General features: G+C 47.6%; 1 protein-coding gene across 3 annotated transcripts in view; it reads left to right on the top strand.

Annotated features, from left to right (window-relative positions):
* Positions 1-15960, top strand: part of VSTM4 (V-set and transmembrane domain containing 4) — a 96510-nt gene that overhangs the window by 45781 nt on the left and 34769 nt on the right. For all 3 annotated transcript variants that reach the window (XM_058299133.1, XM_058299135.1, XM_058299136.1), the window contains one exon: positions 6969-7002. In XM_058299133.1, coding sequence (XP_058155116.1) covers positions 6969-7002 — 34 coding nt within the window. The remainder of the gene's footprint in view (positions 1-6968; positions 7003-15960) is intronic.

The raw sequence follows: 15960 nt of genomic DNA, 5'->3' as shown, positions 1-15960 counted from the left end.
CTACACTGCCCCACGTGACTTTTTAAGTGTGGCAGTTTGAGATTATTTATATATCAAAAAAGATGGAGGTTATGTTTGTAAACTGATCTGTTCCTCTGGCTGTGATATCCTTTGATTGTATTAAATTCAAAAGTTTCAAGTTTCCTTGATAAAACCAATTTAGGGCTTTTGATTCAACCCTGTCGTTAAGGCATAATTCAGGTTGAGTCCCCTCCCCCTTGGTGGGGTGATGTAAACAGACACTCACTCAAGAAGACACACAGAAGAGGAGAGAACTCGGTCACTTCGGTCCTGCCATGTGATAGAAAGGAGAAACTCAAACAGCCAAAGCTCCGGGAGAGCCGAGCCATTCACCGATAGTTCACAGTTGAGCAGCTGAGAAAGCCTGGAAAGGAACGACCCCTATGCTAGACTGGTATAGGAAGCCCTGAGAGATGAGCCCTGTGCCAGCCTACAGCTGAGATCAGAAGCAGCTGGGCCCACGGAGCTTAAAGAGGAAGAAGGAAGGAGAGACCAGGTGGACATCGCTCGCCATCTTGCTTCAACACGTGGCAGCTGACTTTGGTGAGAAAGCAGCCTTGAGTTGGACTCTTTAGGGCCTTATAACTGTGAACTTTTACCTTGCATAAATACCCTTTATAAAAGCCGACAGATTTCTGGTACTTTGCCTCAGCCCCCCTTTGGTTAACTAATACACCAAGACAGATTAGCCAATGGGATTCTCTTGGGCCTCAGCCACAGCTCTGCCATGCTCCAGCTGGGAGCCTGTCGGCTGGCCATTTATTCTGTGAGCCTCGGTTTCTTTATGAGTTAAAGCTCTAACCCCTGCCTGCCTAGTGTGTCCAAGAATGTTGTAGAGTAGTTATGAGGAGTTCTGGACTCCGATGGCCAAGATTGGCCGATTCCCAGCTGTGTGACCTTGGGCAGATTTGTGCTCTTTGTCCCTCAGTGTTCTCAGCTGTAAAATAGGAATAATGACAGGTTTATGGAGATGATTAAATTAAATTAGGAAATTGTGGTTTTCAGTCGGTTTTGCCTGCATAGCCCCTAGAATAATTTAAAAAATATGCACTCTTGCACATTTTTTGTTGACATTTAAACTTTCTTATTGTAAGTGTAAATAGTCGCAAAGGATGTAATTTCCAGAGCATCATGAATATTAACACCTTAAAATAAAATGGTTATGACTCTCTATTACATATAAAAGCTTTGAATTTAGTACCCAACTCCATTTTTTTTAAAAAGAGTCCTTGAAAATTAAAAAAAGCCTCCAGGAATAAGGTTTAACTGTTGGAAATCTTACATTGTCCCCTTTTCTTCTTAAATTTTTATCTTCAATTCACTTCCCTCTGGGATTTTATCCTACTTATACTTCCCTATAAAATAATATGCATATAAGTTTAAATTAAGCATTCTGCATTTCTTTATTCCATTAGTTTCTAAATGTTAGCATATTTTTTCTGGATTGAATTATCAATCTTGTACAATTGTTACATTTTGGACAATTGTGGAAAATTAGTCAAAGCCACATAAATATATTATAAATTTAGATAACAATTTAATAATCATAAGAAGTATAATTTTATTGGAAATTTATAGGCATTATTATTGAAATGGGTTTTTATTTTTACATCATCTACTCCTGGATGAATTTACTTAGTGGTAGAATTCAACATTAATTCTATTCCTATTTTTTAAATAATAGATGTTAGCTCTGAAAAATCTTGTTCAATATGAAAAGAGACTGGAATAGATGAAGATTTCTTATCACACTAAATGCTTTAAATTGCTTCTGAGTTAGATGTCAAAACTTACAGAATGAGCTATCATCAAAAACTATTTTTCATCCTCTACCGGCTGACAACTGGATCGGGCTGTTGATCAGTCTTTGTTGAAAGCAAAATCCTGCAAACTGGCTCCTTTGCTAGAAGTTTGCTTGCTTCGGCATCAGTCATCGATTTTCTCAACACTAATACAAACCTTTTGAATCATTTCTTAGTTTCCCAGGGCTGCCGAAACCAAGTACCACAAACTGGATGGCTTAAAACAACAGAAATGGACTGTCTCAGTTCTGAAGGTTGGACGTCCAGAAGCATGATGTCGGCAAGGCCTGAGCCCTCAAAGCTTTACTGCCTTTCCCTCTCTTCTGGCCTTTGCTGGCAATCCTTGGCTCTCCTTGGCTTGTGGGCACATCACTTCAATCCCTGCCTCCATCTTCAGTGGCCTTCACCCTGTGTCTATCTAAGTGGGTTAAGGCCCACTCTCTTAGACTTCTCCAGAGAAACAGAACCAGGGGAAATATATCTGTATGCAAGTATTCCCTTTTTTTTTTTAAATTTTATTTATTCATTTTTTAAAAAAATATTACATTCAAAAAATATGAGGTCCCCATTCACCCCCACCACTCCCCCCACAGTAACACTCTCCCCCATCATCATGACACATCCATTGCATCTGGTGAGCACATCTCTGGGCATCACTGCACCCCAAGCCCTGTGGTCCACACCATAGCCCACACTCTTCCACGTTCCATCCAGTGGGCCATGGGAGGACATACAATGTCCGACAGTTGTCCCCGCAGCACCACCCAGGACAACTCCAAGTCCCGAAAATGCCTCCACACCTCATCTCTTCCTCCCATTCCCCGCCCCCAGCAGCCACGATGGCCATGCAAGTATTCCCTTTTAAGCCATCAGCTAATTGGCTGAGACACCTCTCATTGCTGAAGGCAATCTCCTTTGTTGATTGTAGATGTCATCAGATCCAATCTACTGACAATGATTTAAAATCCACAACATGCCTTCACAGTAACAATCAGGCCAATGCTTGCTTGACCCAGCAACTGGACACCATAATCTAGCCAAGTTGACACATGAACTTCACCATCACAGTTGACCCCTTGTCACCCACAGACATCTCCTTAACCATACTTAATTTCTAAATAAGAACAGTAATAATCATACTTTTGCATCATATAATTCAACTGACCTGCATACAACCAGGCCACTAACCTTTCCCCAGAAAAGGATGTGAGTCCTTGGGTAATATTCACTCTTAAACTTGATATCCTATCACTTAGATACTGTGATATAAAGTTAATACAATTTATGTTTATGATAATGGGACAACATAGGGAAGAAAACAAAGATATTTGCTTTATGTCTCTATATAAATATATTCATAACAAAACAAGGAAGAAATACTCATAACCATTATAATCCTTGTTTCCAAAACCAATCATGTGGTTGTAGCTCATATTTATAACTACCTTCTTTCACACCCATTGCATAGTCCCTTTACCTTCAACAAAGAACCTTAGCTGGCTGTGTTTCTTTACCTGGAGGGATGACCCAAAAGTTCATTCCTGAATTTTCTGGGTCATTAGTAGTTATGTCTAGATTGGGTTGTAGAAGTTTTCCATTGACTTTAATCATAGGGCACAGTAGTACTATGCCCTAGAGGATCTCCTTATTACCTGCAAACTCTTCTTTACCTCCATTGTGTAGTAGTAGTCCAATTTCTCTTTGATAATCAGGATCAATCACTCCAGCCAGTACAGAAATTGCCTTTTCTGTCTGTTGATTCAGAGGCAAGAGGAGCCCAAAGTGGCCCGGCGACCATCTTAACTTCCAATTCAGTGGAATCATGTTGTGTCTCCTGGTGGAAGCACTCTTTTTGGAACCAAGACCTGTAGACCAGCAGAGCAGGTTATGGGGGCAGGAAGCAAAATATTTTCTAGTGGATCAGCAGGGGTAATAGTGAGTGGTGCCACTCCCATTTCTATCCCTCGATTCCTGGACCGTGAATCCTGGATGTGAGAGAAACATCACCGTAGAGTGGATGCTGATTTAGAGCATACACATCCTCTCGGAGAACACTGCCCAGATCTGCAAGGTATTGCCACTCAGTTGGTGCCATAACTGAGTTTTCAAAAGGCCATTCCACCATTCTTTTGATCCAGCTCATCTATCCACTGTATAATTAAATTCCCCTTTCTAAAGCCACTATATTCACATGCAACACAAATATTTTCATGTTTTTATCCCATTCAGAAAGGTCTATACCTCTCCCCTAGACTCTTCTGTCACCATTTTCCCAATCATGTTCCTTCCATGTCCTGACCATCCATCTACATCAATGTGACCATCAGTCATAGCTTATGAATTGGTATACAGACACTAATGGCCATTTGCCTTTCAAAGAAAAATGGATAACCAGATGCATTGCTCCAAGTTCTACCTATTGTGAAGAATTCCCTTCATCATTGTCCTACAGGATGTCCCAGAAAGGGGCTGCAGTGCTCCAGCTGTCTGTTATCGGGTGTTACCTACATCTCATGCAGAACCACCTGTAAACCAGACCTGAGTTTTCTCTTCCTCAGCCATCTCCCCCAAAAAGTCATAGCTGTGGGCTGGGAAAGAGAAGTCAATTGGGCAGAAGTGGGGGACCATGGGTATTAGGGCCACTTCCTCATGTAATAACTTGTTTGTGCCCTCAGGGCCTGTATACATTTGAACTCATATATACCACTTCCATTTGATGATAGGGTGCTGCTTGCATGCTCAAATTTATGACTTGGTAGGTCAGGATATTAGTCTGCCAAAGGGGTGCTGATGCAAAGTACCAGAAATCTGTTGGCTTTTTTAAAGAGTATTTGTTTGGGATACATTTAAAAGGTCATAAAAAGTCCAACTCACGGTTGCTTTCTCATCAAAGTCAGTTGCCACGTGTTGAAGCAAAGTAGTTGCTAATCTCCGGCTGGTCTCTGCCTTGCCCCCTTTGCTTCTTCTACCTCCTGAGGCCCAGATTCTTCCAGATTCCAGCTGCAGGCTGACCTAGGGTTTCCTGTGTCAGTGGCCACCTTCCTTCCCAGTCTCAGCTGTAAGCTACCAGACAGAATGACTTCTCTCTCCCCAGGGCGGCAGCTCTTTGAGCTGCCTCCTTTCTGTCACATGGCAGGATCAGAAATGACAGACCTCTTTTCCCATGTGTCCTCTTGTGTGAGTGTCCATTTATATCAGACCCAGCAATGGGGCAGGGGCTCTACCTGTATCGTGCACTCTGATGTAGTCAAATAGAAAAAGCCCTAATTGTAACAGGTAATCTAATCAAAGACATCTTGGCTGAATTTAATGCAATCAAAGGGTATCACACCCAGAGGAATAGATTACCTTATAAACCTAATCTTTCTTTTTTGGGGATTCATAAAATAACCTCAGACTGCCACAGTCAGTTAAGACCAAGTTCATGACAGGCAACTTAGGTCTTATGGTAACTTGGTGGAACAAGGTTAAGTGGTCAATCTCTATCAAAGCCCGGGAGAAGACCAAAAACTGTTTCTTAAAAGGAAGGTAATTGTCAGCAGAGGATGGCTGTCCTTTGCTCCAAAATCCTAAGGGTCTGCTCTGTGATTCTCTTATAGGATCCTGTCAAAAGCTCCAAATAGCATATCCATTTGACAACGAAATTTCTAGTGTCCATTGGATCTGCTGATCATATGGCCCAGGTGGCAGAGCAGCTTGCACGGCAGCCTGGACTTGTTGCAGAGCCTCCTCTTGTTCTGGGTTCCACTCAAAGCCAGCAGCTTTTCATGTCAGTGCTGCTTTCCATATGCATTCTCTCCTTTATTCCTTTAAAAGTATTCTTTCTGAGAGCACCCAGGGGTGTGCAAATTCTAGTTGGTAGACCACTGATCTATATAATAACCTTAGAATAGTGCCAGATACACACCAAGTATTCGGTAAATGATAACTATGTTTTTTACTTTATTGCATTTATAAATTGTCTTGAATGTAAGAGGAGCTCAGTAAATGGAACTGCAGAAAAAGTTTAAGTGCCAGATAAATTTATAGAGCCTCCTTTAAGGCTGAGATGATGTCATCAGTTACCAATATCTGTGTGACAGATCACCCCAAGTGTAGTTGCTTAAAAAACAACTATTTTATTTCTTTACAATTGCATGGCTGGGCAGTTTGGGCTGGGCTCAGCTGAGCAGTCTTTCTTCTGGCCTCAGCTGAAGTCACTCACGTCGCTGCAGTCTGCTGGTGGATTAGCTGAGGATGGGTTGATCAGGGGCCCTCCAGTGGGATGTCCTGTGTCTGCTCCATGTGGTCCCATCTTCCAGGCAGCCAGCCAGGCTTCTTCACAAGGTAGCAGAAGGACCCCCAGCCACAAGAGAGGATCAAACCCAGAGGCAAACATCTGAAGCCTCCATTACACCTTGGTTAATGCCCCGGTGGCCAAAACAAGCCCAGAGGAAATGTGGGAAGGGACAGTAAGAGGGTGTAGATAAAGCCAGGGAGGTGTGACTCACTGGAGCCACTGATGGAACAATCTCCCACAGAACCCCAAGGCTCCCCCAGCTGTTTCAGCCTTCTATTTGAGGGGAACACCTCAGCATTGGACACTTCTTGGAATAAGGGCCTAGGAGTTCCTATTTTTCCTCTGCAACTAGAATCATTTGGTTTTCCCCAAGGAGACTTAGTGTGGGAGGATGTCTTGTTCCAAATTTATTTTATCAAGGGCTTCTTCTTAGTTCTGGAAGTGCATTAGTCAAAGAAGGTTCCCCATTTTATAATGAGGAATGTCTATAAGGGGGACAGGCTGGTCCAGCTTGCCCCAAGAGGGCTTTCTCATGACTCAGGCAGAGTTCTGATGTGGGCGACTCTATTTCTCCAGGGCCCTTCAGGTTAGAACCCAAGTCAACCTGGCTAAAAGTGAGTGTTTTGGGGTTATGTAACCAGAAAGTCTGGGTTGTATGACTTCAGGCCCGGCTAGATCCAGGGTCAAACCAAAGTAGGTAACTGTGGCGTCTGTACTATGCTTCTGCTGTACTCACCTAAAAATGGTTGATTTGTACCAATATGGAAACCATCCTTGGGCCCCTCCATTTCTTGGTAATTCCTGGGGCATATATATCTAAAGTAGCATTTATTTACTATCATCTCTTTTTGCTTTTCTTTTCACAGTGAGACATTATTTGGTGAAATGCCCTCAGAACAGGTAGGTAAATTTTCTTTCATTTTTCAACTAAAACGCTGCTCATTTTACTTTCTTTGATATTACCAGGGAATTGATTCTTACAGTTACCTAAAGGTTTGCATAAAGGACTGCAAATCGGGCTAAAAATGTGTGTTCTGCATGCATAGGCATGTTTTCAGATGCCACACTCTGGCTACCACCCCCGGAGGTTCCAGAGAACATATGGCTGATCCTGGCCTAACATGCAGAGTGGAGAAAATGTGGTACATGCTCCTGGAGGGAGCACCCCTTCACTCATTCTATGAAGCCAGCATCACCCAGTACCAAAGCCAGACAAAGATACTACAAGAAAAGGAAATTACAGACCAATTTCTCTTATGAATATAAATGCAAACATCCTCAACAAAATACTTGCAAATCAAATCCAACAACACACTAAAAGATTTATACATCATGATCAAGTGGGTTTTATCCCAGACATGCAAGGGTGATTCAACACAAGAAAATCAATTAGTGTATTACAGCACATTAATATATTGATGGGAAAAGAACACATGATCATCACAATTGATGCAGAAAAGGCATTTGACAAAATCCAGCATCCTTTCTTGATTAAAACCCTTCAAACTATACGAATAGAAGGATGCTTCCTCAACATGATAAACGCATATATGAAAAACCCTCACCTAATATCATACTCAAAGGTGAAAGACTGAAAGCTTTCTCTCTAAGATCTGGAACAAGACAAGGATGCCATTGTTATTCAACATTGTGCTGGAAGCCCTAGCCAGAGCAATGAGGCAAGAAAAAGAAATAAAAGGCATCCAAATTGGAAAGGAAGAAATAAACTCTTACTATTTACAGACGACATGATTCTAGCTATAGAAATTCCTGAGAAATCTACAACAAAGCTACTGGAGCTGATAAACTGGTTCAGTAAAGAGGCAGGATGGAAAATCAACACACAAACATCAGTAGTGTTTCTATACACTGATAATGAGCAATCTGAGGAAATCAAGAAAAAAATTCCATTTATAATAGCAACTGAAAGAACCTAATATCTAGGAATAAATGTAACCAAGGATGTAAAGCACCTATCTGTACACAGAAAACCACAAAACATTGCTAAAAGAAATTAAAGAAGACCTAAATAAATGGAGGACATTCTATATTCATGAATTGGAAAACTAAATATTGTTCAGGTGTCAGTTCTACCTAAATTATTGACAAATTCAATGCAATCCCAATTAAAATTCTAGCAGCCTGCTTTACAGAAATGGAAAAACCAATTATCAATTTTTTCGGAAGGGAAAGGGGCACTGAATAGCCAAAAACATCCTGAAAAAGAAGAACAAGTTGAAGGACTCACACTTCCTGACTTTAAAAGATTATTACAAACAATCTAAATATTCATCAACTGGTGAATGGATAAACAAAATCTGGCATATCCATCTAATGAAATACTATTTAGTAATAAGAAGAAAGAATCTGCTGATCCATGGACAGACCTCAAAAAACTATGCTAAGTGAAAGAAGCCAGGTGAAAAAAGGATTACATATAGTGTGATTTATTCCACTTATATGAAATGTCCAGGATGGGTAAATTTACAGAGACAGATTGGAAGTTGCCCCGGGCTGGGAGTTGCAAGGAGATTAGATGTAAAGGGGCACCCCAAGGGGAATTTTGGAGGTAATAGAAATGTTCTAAAATTGTATCATAATGATGGTCATGCAACTTTATGAAGCCACTCAAAAGTATTGAATTGTACATTTAAAATCGGCAACTAAAGCTGCTTTGTTTTCTTGAAGCAAGCGTCCCTGTGCGGTCCCAGGGACCTAAGCCATGCTGGCATTTCGGACATGAGAGTGGTGATAGCTGGGGCTGGATAGGGCTCTGGAGGGGCCAGCCTGCCAGTGTGTCTGAGGATTTGATGATAGGGGCCTTCCTGGGATGCTCACGTCCAGCCTCCACTGGCTAGCCGGCAGCTCCTCATCACGGGCTCCTCTCCCTTCCCCTCCCAGCTCACTCTGAACTGGCACTGGCCAAGGCTGGGAGTGCAGCAGGGATGCTGCCCCAGGCTGGTGTGCATTTGGCATGCCAGAGCTTAGGGGGATGCAGAGTCCAGCCCAAATGCTGCCCCCTGCACTTCCAGCCGCACTGGGCATCCTCGCAGAGGCCGTTGGGTGCCTGAGCCGCAGCTCTTCCTGTGGGCATGCGTCCTGTAAGATGACGGGGCTGCCTGGCCTGGCCTTCGCTCACCTGCCTGGGAATCCTGCCCGCTTGGCACTCAGCTTCCCAATGAACATTGCGTGCTGCTTGGCCTAAGAGCAGCCGGTTGCCTGCCCTGTGCCTGGCTGACGGGCTGATGGGTCCCGCTTTGGAAGCCTGGGTCTGGCCTGAACTGCGCTCCCTGCTCGTTCCTGCAGCCTGGACAGTTCTTCCAGGTTCCTCCATGTTCCTCCAGGTCCTGCCTGCCAGTGGGCTCCCACGTCCGGCTCCCTCCTGCTGCCTGCCTGCCTCCTGGCCTGCAGCTGCAGGGGTGTGTGCCCTGGGCTCTCAAGCACTGACCAGGGCACCTGCCCTGCTACCTCCCTCCTCTGACCACCTCGGGGACAGGGGCAGAAAGCACAGGGGCAGAGCACGGTGCCAGGAGTAGAAACTCTCAGGCAGGGAAGGGGGCTCTGGCAAATTCTGGGGTTTGCTAAGAGAAAGTCAGACAGGGAGAAAACAGTCTCATCTTGAATGGGTGTTATCCCTGAGGTTGGAGGTTGGCAGTCTGTCTGTCTCTCTAGCCATCCCATGGGGTGGGGTGCCCTGACTTTCAGGGGAGGTGGTCCCTTTCCTGGGCAGCCATGCAGAGGTTCCAGAGCAGTGAGCAGGGCCTGAGGGGGTGTTTCGGGGCATGCTGCAGATTCTAAAGTCCCCTCTCAAGGGAAAAGGGTCCTGAGAGTGCCTCAGCTAGAATGCATGACACCATCCCCAAAGGTCCTGGAAAACCAGATTTTAGACAAAACCCCATGAAACTATAGCACTGATCTGGAGAAAGTGGCCACGGGAGTTGCTGAGGGCAGGGAGAGGGAAGAAGAAATGAGATGTGGGGGCATTTTCAGGACTTGGAGTTGTCCTGAATGATACTGCAGGGACAGATGCTGGACAATGTATGGCCTGCCATGGCCCACTGAATGGACTGGGGGAGAGTGTGAACTACAATGTAAACTATAATCCAGGCAGTGCAGCAGTGCTGCAAAATGTAGTCACTAAATGCAATGAATGTGCCACAGTGATGAAAGAGGTTGTTGATGTGGGAGGAGGGGAGTGTGGGGTATGGGGTATATGGGAACCTCTTATATTTTCTAATGTAACATTTTTTCTGATTTACGTATATTTAAAAAAAAAGACAATTTAATTTAAAAAATAATAAACAAAAACAAAAGCACAAAATCCCAGCAGTAGCATAGGATTGTGATCCCCTGCCTTGACTCCTGGAGTGGATTTGAGCTCCCCTCCTTCCTGAAGGTCAAGTTAAAGAGAGCTGTGAAGAGGCTGGACAACCCTCCGGCCGCCACATCTCCTTCGTCATGACTGGCCTCTCCTTTTGGGCCAGAGAAGATAAAGTGCTGAGCTAATGGGGAGATCAAGGCCCATATTCTCGTAGGAAGCCAACAGCAACTTCCAGTCCCGAGCTTTCTCTTCAACTTCCTCACTTTATTTATGCGCACGGCCAGCTTTCTTAATGCTTTCTGGCATGTACGCTTAACCAGGATGGAGAAGCCTCAGGGGCACAGACTGTTTCTGTGTTGGATAAGTTACAGGGGTGGTTTTATCAAGCTCTGTGAATTAGTTGAAAGCCTTTTTCAGTCTTTTCTAAACTGTCAGATTTTTAAATATACCCTGATAATTGAAGCGTGGAATTTGATTAAAAAATTATTTGTTTACTGAAGGCAGAAATCTCATTCCAAAGATAATATGAAGATATTTGCACCTAATTTAGACACGTCACTACTTGCTTCATTTTCCTAATACTGATTGGTAGCAATGTGACAAAGCATTAATTCACTCTGCCCAAGGGTTAAGGCTCTGGGACCGGGCTGACTTGAGTCAAACTCGGGCTCTGCCGCAAACTGCTGTGTGCCGCTGGCTTGTCCTTAACCTCTCTGATCTAGCAGAGGATTCAGGGCACTGGTCTATATAAAGGGCTTTGAACAGTCCCTGGTTAATGGTGATCTCTATGCAAATATTTTCCATTTTTAGTCACTAAGTAGGTGACTTTTCTATAGTGGACTATTGATAAGACCCTTGAAGCAAAGATGGAACTACAGAAAGCCCAGGCTCTCCAGAAGCCTGTCCAGTGGGAGACACAGAGGAGTGGGACTGTGGCAGTGGCCATGCTAGGGGCTCTGTAGAGTGGCTCGGGGGTCTGTGGGCGGGAGGGAGAGTACCTGAGGTGGTTTTGGGCCGAGTCTTGAAGGCTGGGTAAGAGCTTTCCAGGTGAGGCAGTTTGGGGAAGGAGGATGTGGTGGAGAGGGGAGGGAAAGGGCAGCATAGGAGGAGAGGCCTGGGGGCCTGGTGGAACTTTCTAGGGGGGTGAGATTCCTTGGAGGATCTGGACAGGGAAGCTACAAGGAGGCCAGGGAGGTTAGCAGGGCCAGACCGTCCAGGGATGGCGACAGCCACGTGAATACGATAAATAAGGCAACAAGGTGGGCTTTTATTTTTTTAATTTCTAAGTGCTTCAGATTTTTATTTTTTTATTTTTTAACACCTCCCTCCCCTGCCCAGGGTGGCTCCTTCGTCTGTCTGCTCGTTGTCTCTGCTCGTTGTGGCTGTGTGTTGTCTGCTCATCGTCTTTTTTTTAGGAGGCACCGAGAACCAAACCTGGTACCTCCTGCGTGGGAGGCGAGTGCCCTCTGCCCCCCAGGTGGGCTTTTGCAGACGCCTCACTCTGGGCCTCACACCTCGCCCTCTTCGCTCGTCCCAGCATCTGGGGCGTGTGCTGTCGCTCTCCCCGTCGCACTGACGAGGGGTGGACTCGAGGGTGTGGTCGGCCTGTGGCAGCTGGCGAGGGGCGCAGCAGCGGGCGACGCAGGCCACCGGCCCCGGGCTGGTGCGCCATCTGCGCTGTACTGTTTCTCAGGTCGGTGGGGGGCGTTCAGAATGGGGGCACAGATGGACGAGGGGTGAATGCTGCCGCACGTCAGGGAGCTAGAAGGAGACGTGGAAGGCTGGCGCTCTGGGTGCTGGGGTGGCTCCCAGGCTTCCGTCTCCCTGGCTCCGAGATGTCCGCTGGCGTCTGTTACAGGCCCCGGCTGGCGATTGTCCTGACGAGCAGGGGCCGCCACACCGGGGGATAATGGACTCTTAGAGGGGATCCTCTGGGACCCCATCACTGCTGAAGGCTGCTCCTTCTACCGCTGCTCTAGGGAGGCCTTGGGTCCCCCAGCACAACAAAAACCAAACAGAGCCCGGCTCTCCTCCAGCTGTTTCGTTGCTGCTGTGACTGTTCAATTTTACCTGAGCCCTGCGATCCTGGAAAACAGCAAAGGGTAAGCCGCCCCCCACGAGCGGCGTTGGGCAGAGAGGCCCCTTCCCCACACGACTCAAATAAAACTGGACGATGCCCCGTGCCTTCCCAGGACAAGGCCAAGCCCAGCCCCTCCCCGCTCCCATCCTTTGCCTGTGGATGGTCAGCTGAGCTGCTTGTCCCACTGATCATTTGGAACCAAATGCTTGTTCACCAGATTTTGGTGAAGCTTCTTTCACTCCTCCAGGCCCCTGGCCTCTTCGGGAGCCTCCCAGGAAATAGGCAGCTGCAGCAAAGAACATTCTCGGGTCTACTGTGTGGTCCCCCCAATGCTTCGTCCCGCTTCTCGGCACTGGTTCTGTCCTCTGCAGAAGGAGCACACCTGCCTGACTCTCGTGCAGCTTGGGGACCCTGTGGCCAGAGAGGTCTCCCGGTGCAGTAGCCCCTTCCCCCTTATAGCTGTCCTTCCGAATTCAGTCTCCTTTCCACCCCCACTGGGTTTTCACGCCAGTGTGTACTGTCCGTGTCCACCTGAGCAGGCAGGCTGACCGAGGCAGGGACAGCAGGAGGGCATCACCCCGCCTGCCCCCTCCCCCACGACGTCCTGGCCGTGCAGCCCCGCCCCAGGCCCCCCTCCACGTCTTCTTGGGGCCCCGGGGGCAGAGGCAGCGGTCCACTAGGGCCACATGTAAGGAGCAGTCCACCCGGATTCGGAGAGTGTGGGTGCCACCCCCCGCCCGCCTGGCAACCTTGGCTCACTTCCCCAGGAGCACGTGGGAAGGTGCTGCTGCTCTCCCTCCTGCTCAGATCGTCACGAGGATTCAGGAAGATGACGACGGCCAGGGATCGGTTCCTGATAATGAGCTGCGGCGTGCCCCCGCACCGCATCCACCGAGCACTGGATGGGATTTATTTCTAATCCTCATAAAAACGCTGCAAGGTACAAACGAGTCTCCCCAGACTAAGAACATTAATGAAAGTGTCAGCTATTAGATCGACGGCCAGCTCCGCGCGTCATTTACGAGTCTTGCGGTGCCGGGGGACAGAAACCCAGCTCGGAGGGTCTCGCCCAGGCCGGGGCTTCGTGGCTCATCTCAGTGGCGGTGCCCCCGTGGTGGGCTCTGGGTGTCTTAGGGCGTGGCCTCCATCCCCTGTCCTGCTTGGTGCCAGCGGGTGGAGGCAAACATCCCTTCACCCCACCTTCTGCATGGAGGAGCCCTCGTCTCTCTCCCCAGCCACCCCAATTCCCACACCTCCCCCTTACCGTCCAGCCTGCACCAGGCGCTTCCGACGAGGGGTAAGAGAGTGCCGAGCAGGGCCCAGGGCCGGGCACCCGAACTCGTGGCCTCAGCCCTGCAGGAAGGAACCCCGGTGTCCTCTCCCAGACGGTCATTATCATAACCCAAGACTGGGACACTGCACAGAGCCACTAAATATTAACGAAGCACTTCCTGGTCTCACCAGCCAGCCGCCAGAGATGTTCCAAACGAAAGCACCACGCCTGGTGCAGGCTGGGCTGCGGGCTCCACGGAGCCACCGGGGTCCGCCAAGGAAGAGCTCGCTGGCGCGCACTTCTTGGGGGACGTAAACCGTTTATTATAAGAGGTCAGGGGGGGCTGTGGACGGGGAGGCGCCGTGGCAGAGACCCCACAAAGAGGCAGCATCGACTCTGACACGCTTCCGAATCTGCCTGTGCAAAGGACGCGGGACTGGAGCAGCGGAAGACGGTGCCCAGGGGCCTCGTGGGTCTGAGGTTCCTTCTCGGTGACCTGAACCCGGCTCAGCTTGCAGAGATCCTGCTTGTCCCCACCGGGACTCAAGGACAGAGAGCAGGTTCCGTAAATGTCACGATAATAATGGTAACATCCCGCAACCTACCTGCAGCATACCAGACACAGCCCTGTGTGCTTGAGCTGGATTAAGTTAATGAAAATGGGTCATTTGAAGGAGGTCGCCAAGAGCAGTGGCACCACTTCTCCATCCTGAAGGCGAAGCTTTGAAACTTTTAAGCAGCCTCTGTCACGGGGTATCCTTCAGGCTCAGCGCTGGGCTTTGTCAAGGGCACAGCTTCGGCGACGGCAGCGAGAGCGCCTGTGGTTGGTCATATCTATGATCTTACTTTCAAGTGACAGCCAGCTGCCAGCAAAGCTGGTGATGCCTTCTTTAGGTCCCACACGAGAGGCTGCGGGCTGCAGGCTGTGCAGGGCGACGAGCATGCCCTAGGGGTTCTTGGGAAAGCGGCCACAGAAGCTTCTGGGAGAGGAGCTGACTGATCCTTCTTGGCGTCTGTAGAGTTTTGAATCATGTCCCCCACAAAAGCCACGTGGCATCCTAACCCCACCCTGGGGGTGTGATCCCATTTATAACTAGGACCTTTGAAGATGCTGCTGTCGTCTCGTCAGTGCGCCCAGACCGAGTGAGGATGGTCTTCAGCCAATGTGGCCGAAGTCCTTAGAGGCATCGGAAACTTGCTTTCACAGAAGGGGATGCCAGAAGCCAGCAAAAATCAGAGGAAGAGGCTCAAGGAGGGAGAGCCCGCCCAGAGGCGGAGGATTTCCAGGTGCTGCAAGCTCTGCCAGTACCCCCATGTTAGACTCCTAGCCTCCAACGCCGTCAGCCGATACTCCTGTTGTGTGAGTCAACCCACTGTCGTAGCAGCGCTGGCAAACTGAGACAGGCTCCATGTCAGACCTTCCAGCTTCAGAACCGAGACGGGCAGCCGGAAGAAAGGGCGCGTGATGACATGCTGGAAGGTAAAACGGATCAGCTGAAAGCAGCAACAGTGTGCAACAAGAAGAGATGGGGGGCTCTCGACAGAACCAACACAGGCATGCCCACTTGAGCCCCTCTAGCTGAGGGCTTCTGGGGCCGTCTTTTCGGGTCTTGAGAAGAATGTTGGGCATCCTGAGAAGTCCAGCTCTGACCACAAGGAACCCTTTGGAGCACATGACACAGCTTTGTGCCCAGGGAGCAAGGGATTTAACAGGGAATAGGACTTCACAGATCTGCAGGAAGCTTGGGGTGACTGGTTATCTAGACAATATCTCTTGGTTTAAAGATAGGCTAGGACTACATTTAGTTTAGTTCAGTTTCACTGGATTGACAGAAAACAGCAGTGACAAAGCAAGCCCTTTACAGCCTCCTGAGCATGATGGTGTAAGATCACATAAAAATGTTACAAAGACTCTCATTTTATATTAAAGAGCTAAAAATTCAGTCCAAGAAGAAGTGGAAATATTACCTTTTTCTGTGAGGTGCATGGACTATGCATGCTCTGAGGTGACAGAAGAAAAGAAAAGAAAATTTTTGCTAAAATTTAGCAAAAATGAACAAACCAAAAAACGACTGCCTTTAACAAGAAGCCAAAATTCAAAGAAAATTGGGAGAAATATTTGCAATAACTACCAGACTGATATCTTTATTACATAAAGGATTCCTGCAAATCTGCAAGAGAAAC

Source organism: Dasypus novemcinctus, chromosome 6, assembly GCF_030445035.2.
Source record: "Dasypus novemcinctus isolate mDasNov1 chromosome 6, mDasNov1.1.hap2, whole genome shotgun sequence".
Classification (NCBI taxonomy): Eukaryota; Metazoa; Chordata; class Mammalia; order Cingulata; family Dasypodidae; genus Dasypus; species Dasypus novemcinctus.
Note: the sequence above shows the minus strand (reverse complement) of the source record. Positions and strands in the feature narration are given on the sequence as shown.